The sequence below is a fragment of the Triticum aestivum genome, chromosome 5D (genome assembly GCF_018294505.1).
Source record: "Triticum aestivum cultivar Chinese Spring chromosome 5D, IWGSC CS RefSeq v2.1, whole genome shotgun sequence".
Lineage (NCBI taxonomy): Eukaryota > Viridiplantae > Streptophyta > Magnoliopsida > Poales > Poaceae > Triticum > Triticum aestivum.
In genome coordinates this window covers 343,481,582-343,488,020 of record NC_057808.1, presented here as the reverse complement: position 1 = coordinate 343,488,020, position 6,439 = coordinate 343,481,582, and the positions used below count along the sequence as shown (strand labels likewise).

Here is a 6,439-nt window from a genome sequence, read left to right as displayed (position 1 = left end):
AACGAGCAACCTAAGATTCCAAGCATCATCCACACAATATAAGAAGGGAGAACATATCACAAGAAAGGAATAACAAACTATAGATAAAGTGGGTTAGTGAGTAAAGCGGGGCGACCAAATTCCCCATCCAACCGCAAAGGACAAACTTGTGCGTGTAAAATAAACGAAAAGTTGGGCCGAGCAAAGGCGGGAAAAAGAAGGAGGGAGAAAAGCTGATGCAGATGGAGGGGAAAGAGAGGCTAAAAGCTGGCGCAAAGCCAGAAGTACCAGTCCCTGATCAATATATATACTTAGGTTAAATAACAAACATGATGCTATGATAAAACTAGTAATAATGTGGAGAAAAAGGGAGGAAAATAATGGCAACATTAGGAAAAAGAAAAAGAAAAAGAAAAGGAAAAAGAAAAAAGGGGTGCCCGTGGGCTGCAGCCGCTGGAGTGGGGTCCGGGCCTGCGGCCTGGTGGGAACTGCTGGGCCCACTACAGAGCCCACGGGTCTGTGGAAATGCGACCGTGGAAGCGAGCGGTGACCGGGTCATGCATGATGACGTCGAGGGTTTCGTCCGCCGTTCGTATGTGGCGCGGCGCGGCGGCCGTCGCGGGCTCACGGCTTGGAGACGGACGCGGCGTCCTTGGGATGCGACCCCTCGCCGTCGTTGGCGCACGCGCCTCCGCCGTTGGCCATGGCCGACTGCGCCGTGAGCACGGACATGCTCGGCGACGCCGGCACGCCGCCGTCGCCGACGCCCATGCGCATCGCGGCGCTCATGTGCTGCGCGGCGGTGAAGGGGCCCCCGGCCGCAGCGGCCGGGGGGCGGAGCTGGCACGTGGCGGAGGAGATGGCGGAGGCGAGGGAGACGGGCATGAGGCAGAGGCCCTTCCCCTGCAGGTACTGCATGGCGGCGCCCATGTCCTCCTCCATCAGCTTGGCCACCTGCTGCTCCGTCACCGTCAGGCCGTCGCTCCCGTCCGCCGCTCCGGCGGCCGCGCCGCCTCGCCCCTGCAAGCACAAGCACAAACACACACGCACATGGTCCGTATCAGTACAATGGTACGACGTACGACGGCCGGTGCAGGGGGCAGCCGCGTCATTTCGCGCGGCGGCACGCGAGCCACTGTGGCATGGCAGTGGCTATCGGCCGTGCCGCTGAAAAGTTTGGTCACATCCTGGCGATTCTTTCGAGCGCGGAAAAGATGGAGAGAGAGAGAGTGAGAGGGAGAGAAAGCGATCGAGACGAGGAGGAAGAGGGCGCTCGTACTGCGCTGGTCATATGGGAGAGAGTGCGAGTGGCGAGGGCTACCTCCGAGGACATGTCGGCCACGAGCGGCGCGACGGCAGCGGCGCCGCCCAGCCGGCTCATGCTCAGCACCTGCGCGTGTGTTGGTGTAGACGTCAGTAATCATGCACATATATAGGATCCATCGACATTTCATGACGCAACTCAAGGTAGATTGTGGGAATTAATTCATGCAAGCTTGCCTTGACTTGGAGCTGCAGGAACTTGACGTAGTCGATGATCTCGTCCAGCATCGACGCCTTGTCCGTCTGCAGCCACACCAAAAGCACGCACGCATGTCATGCACGAAGATTGAGCAAGAACAGGGAAAGGTACCCATGGAAACGGGCAGGCAGCAAGCTCGAAACAAAAGCGCTGTCAAGTCAAGGCTCTCGGAGCCGGCGCCGGCCGGCGAGCGACGGGACGAGACCCGAGCAAGACGGCAGGGATTCTAGGGGCAGGGAAAGCCATGGCTGGCATGGCAGACCCCAGCATGGAGCACGCGCGGTTGCCGAGGGAGCACGGCGGTGGTCAAGTAGGCCAACGTGCGGGTAAATGTGCCCCGCACGCGCGCGCGCGCGCCCACCAGTACTACTGCAAAGCAAACTCGATGAAATCTCAACCTGATGGCTCCAACTTTTTTGTTCCATCGGCTACTGTTGAAGCCCCTATTTTAATCCGTCCCCGGCCGGCATTGAACTGATTGAGTATATGCAATAATAAACCGGCAGCTTCCCAACCAAAACCCTAGTGATGAAGCTCTCGTCTTCGACCGCTTGGATCTAGCTCGAAGAATCAAATTAAGCTAGCTTCGCCACAACTACAAGCACAATCTGAGGATCATCGTTCTTGAGCTCATATCTTTGCTCACCTTGTTGGCGTTGGGCACCAGTTCTTGAAGGGCCTTCATCCTCTCGGCGATCCTCTCCCGGCGAAGCTGCGAAACATCGACGACCAGCAAGAACGATTAGTTCACCTTCACTAGGAGAAATCTAACATTAGCTAGTGTAGAGACGAAGAAGATTTCCGTGGAGCTATGTGAGTAAACTGCACAGGAGTAGAGAAGAACACGAACAGTAGCGGGACATCCAAAAGGACAAAGGAATAATGGTAGTTAGCGGAAGCCACAACGATCCAAACCCAGGAAACAATAACAAAACACGGGAACTGATTAGATTACATTACTGCTAACTGCTCCCCTTGGTTTTATTCTCCATAAGCTTAATTGCCGGCCAAAATAGCCAGTAACACTACACTGGTAGCAGCTTGCGTCGCCGCCGGATAACTTACTCGCTCCGCGATGCTGTGTGGGTCGGTGGCCTGGCCTCGCCGCGCGCGCACCCGCTGCCTCGGCGGCGCCGGCGCGCCGCCGACTCCTCCTCCCCCGGCTTGTTGTTGTGGTTGCGCCCCGCCGCCGGGAGCACCTCCTACTCCGCCAAAGGTCTGGCTCGGCATGGGCGCCGTTTGCTGCTGCGAGAAGCAAGCCGTTTAGTGAGGGGGAAAGAAGGTGACCCGACGCCGGCGGTGTCGCGGTAGGTAGGTTATATCTTACAAGCAAAGCTATGTGTTATTGCGAACGGCAAACCTGTGGATGTGGCTGGAAATGTTGCTGTTGCTGGAGCGATCCGGCGAAGCCGCCGAAGACGCCGGCGTCCCCTCCCTGTAACCGGCAGCGAATAAAAACGTGAACTTTTTTGCAAAGGAAAAAGGTTATCGATTCGTCAAGGTCGGGGAGGAGAGAAAAAAGGATGCAAGTGGATTGGATTAATTCCAGAAAAGGAGATGGATTATCAGTACGGCGGAATTGGCGGCGGCTTTCAGCAGGGCCTGCACGTCGCCGCCCGATCCGCCGTTGCCGAGGGTGAGTGGGAGCAGCAGGCCGCCCTCCCCGCCGCCGCCGCCGATGGACGGCGAGCGGCCCATGCCCTGGAGGAGCATGTTGTTGTGGTGGCCCTGCCTCAGATCGGCGAGCTGCTGCAGCACCATCTGCTTCGCGGAGGCGGCCGCGCCGCCAGGGCCGCCGCTAATCTGGTGCTGCCGGAGCCGCGACGCCAGCATCACCGAGTCGTCGTACGGGCCCCCAAACAGCTGCTGCTGCTGCTGCATCCCCTCGCCCTGCCCTCCGTCCTCGGGCTTGGTCCCGGCGGCAAGGTCGTGCCAGGCGGAGGGCGGCAGGCTGCCGAACATCTGGTCGAGGAAGTCGTCGTGCACGCCGCCGCCGGCGCCATTGCCGGCCCCCGCGTGGCCGCTGCGCAGGTCGTCGAGGGAGATCTGGCCGGCGGCGGCCATGGCTTGCATTTCCCGGGCCGTCGGCTGCATCGCGCGCAGGCTAGGGCTTACAGGGCGTGACCGCGAGAGGCGGGGGTTGGTTAGGGTTAGGGATAAAACCGAAGCCCGCTGAAGATGGATGGAGACTCGAGAGGAAGGTGGGGGAGCGAGCTAGGCTGCACGGAGTTGGCATCGTCGGCTATTTATAAACGGGACGGGGTCAGGTCAGCTGCTTCTGTGCGGCGGCGACAATGGTTATCACTAATCAAAGCGTTTGTTGGCTGGTTGTGCGAGTGATTGCCGAATAGATTAGCGGCTGATTAGCCCTCGGTAATCGAGTTGGGGTGAAAGTAGAAGACGGATGAGGGTTTGGAACTTTGGATGATATCCTCAAAAGTAAATCTGAATCCGCCGTTGTTTAAACCAAACAGCCTACTTGCACAGAGCCCCCCACTAGGGTTGGAGTATGATATTTGTGTCCGCCGGAGCCAAATTGATTAAGGTCTAGCTCCATTGATAAAACAGATAGACCCATGAGCACAACAGTCTTTGTTAATTTATCTGATTTTACCGTCTCTTGTGACGTGCCATGTGTAGGAGTATAAATGAGTTAGGCCTCTCCTAGTACCCCGCCTTGACGCCCTAGCTATTCTCATCAGAATTTTGTCTACATGACGCATAATTAGTGACCCGAGAGGCTCTAATTGTCTAAATTAACTTAGGTACCATCTCAACACGCAATGCAATGCATAGATCATTAAATCTCGTGCTGCAATTAAAGATGAACGAGAAGATTCCAGTACTCACTTCGTTTTTATCTACTTTGAAGTATTAGCTTTCGTCAAAGTTAAAATTTATAAACTTTGATAAAGTGTATAGACAAAAATATTAATATATACATAAAAAATCAATACCATTAGATTCAGGACGCCGATAACGCCCACATGTGTGGGCGTTAAGGGGTCTGCCTACACGTTTTATATGGTGTCTAAAAGGATCAACCCACACGCCTACGTGTGGGCAAAACAAATAATGCCCACACGCCTTTTTTTTCCTCGCGGTCCCTCTCACACGCCTACGTGTGGGCAAGATAGATAACGCCCACACGCCCGTACGTCAGGCCTCCTACCTCATGGTCCAGCACGCCCCCGCGTGACAGTCACCACGCGCACCGTAGTTGCCATGGTCCGGACCCTCTTCCATGTTCGTTTAACTGCAGTTGCCATGGTTGCTCAACTGCAGTTGCCATCTCAGGTCAAGTGCCAGATGCCATTTTTGGACAACTGCAGTTGTTGCCATGTATGGTCTGGTTTACTATAGTTGCCATGATTTGAAAACTTTAGGGGTTGCCACCCACTAACACTAGGCAGTTGTCATGTATGGTCTGGTTTACTACAGTTGCCATGATTTGAAAACTTTAGGAATTGCCACCTACTAACACTAGGCAGTTGCCGTGTAGCGCTACAAAGAGACATGGCAAAATAACATGTTCGGGTAAAGAGAGAGTTGCCATTTGCTTACAAGCACACTAGGGCAGTTGCCATGTACCCCTGCAAAACACATGGCAACTGACATGTTCGGGTAAAAAGAGAGTTGCCATCAACTTACAAGCACACTAGGACAGTTGCCATGTACCTTGCAAAACACATGCAACTGGCAGCTTTGGGTGTGGGAGAGGTGACGGGCGTGTGGGCGAACTGATAAATGCCCGCACACCAGCTCCTGTGCGTGAGTGAAAACTGACGTGTGGGTGAACTGCTAAACGCCCACACACCGGTCCCTTCGTGTGGTGAAAACGGATGTGTGGGCGACCGGATGAATGCCCACACACCAGCCCAGTCCTACGTGGTGCCACAAACATACCAAGATTTGTGCAACCACAAGCGGACGTGGATCCACGCGTGTGGGCGAGATGCAAACGCCCACACATGTGGGCGTTAGTATTTTCGTAGATTCATTATTGAATAGACTTTCCCATCATATAGATTTGCTATTGTAAATGTTCATATTTTTTCTATAAACTTGGTCAAACTTTATAAAGTTTGACTTCAGTCAAATCTAATACGCAAAGTAAATAAAATCAGAGGGAGTATTGGTTAAACCCAGTGAATGAAATTTTTGGATAAATTAACAGCAATTAACTTTCTTGATTAATTTATCTGATTTTACAGTCCCTCATGTCATGTCATGCATCAAATTGGTTAGCCATGCCCAATGCTTCACCTTGACGCCGTGTTTTCAAGATCCACTTCAGATTTTTCGCTATGTGGCGCATAATTGATGAGGTGTGAGGCTTTAATATTGGTCTCTAGACGCAATCTAATGCATATACAAACTATCATTAAACCTCAAACTATCATCCAACTGGAGTGAGTAATTCGAACAGAAGTGAGGTCTACCAAAAAAACATGTAAGATACAATGCATTGGTGGTAGTTGTACAAAAATAACATATTCACGTACTCTTAATAGACAACGCCAAAAGATGATGTATTGGGAGTGGTCTTACTGTAATTATGTCCAGTCACCCAACTTTCTTGTCTATTTATCATCCATCTAGCCAGTTATTTTTCATATTGCTATTTTCCATATGACTGATATTGAAAAAGTTTAGCTCATCAATTCTTATGAAAAAGAAAGAATTAATTACCTCTCTCCTTCTTCATCTCGAGCACATATTTGGAGCACTAGATCTGGCCACTGCCGGCGAACCAAGCATGGTTATAAGAAAAGGAAATGACATCACTACTAAGAAATTATGCAAGAATGACGTTCAATCAGTTCAACTACCGAAGGTTAGATCGAAAACAACCCAAGAAGTAAGTCATCACCTTTAGAACATGACATGATTTTAATGCATGTATATTTTTGTTTATCACATTTGTGCATATCACAC

General features: G+C 52.3%; 1 protein-coding gene across 2 annotated transcripts; it reads right to left on the bottom strand.

The window, feature by feature from the left end:
* Window positions 1–235: 235 nt before the first annotated feature.
* On the bottom strand, window positions 236–3,737 carry LOC123121635 (bHLH transcription factor RHL1). Of its 2 annotated transcripts, none has more exons than XM_044541649.1 (7): window positions 3,074–3,737; window positions 2,862–2,936; window positions 2,567–2,746; window positions 2,148–2,213; window positions 1,480–1,545; window positions 1,301–1,369; window positions 236–999 (listed from the first exon to the last, which is right to left on the bottom strand). In XM_044541649.1, the coding sequence occupies exons 1-7, from the start codon at window positions 3,593–3,595 to the stop codon at window positions 604–606; spliced, it is 1,374 nt and encodes a 457-aa protein (XP_044397584.1). In that variant the 5' UTR covers window positions 3,596–3,737; the 3' UTR covers window positions 236–603. The 2 variants fall into 2 exon arrangements, with proteins under 2 accessions (XP_044397584.1, XP_044397585.1); XM_044541650.1 differs by having other exon boundaries at window positions 2,567–2,743.
* Window positions 3,738–6,439: the final 2,702 nt, after the last annotated feature.

What these genes read in the sequence shown, in the direction of transcription:
- LOC123121635 (XM_044541649.1), bottom strand. Translation starts at nt 3,595, where the DNA reads ATGCAGCCGACGGCCCGGGAAATGCAAGCCATGGCCGCCGCCGGCCAG. An exon ending in CACACAGCATCGCGGAGCGA is followed by an intron (nt 2,214 to 2,566) that starts GTAAGTTATCCG and finishes GATGTTTCGCAG; the next exon opens with CTTCGCCGGGAGAGGATCGC. An exon ending in TGGTGCCCAACGCCAACAAG is followed by an intron (nt 1,546 to 2,147) that starts GTGAGCAAAGAT and finishes GTGTGGCTGCAG; the next exon opens with ACGGACAAGGCGTCGATGCT.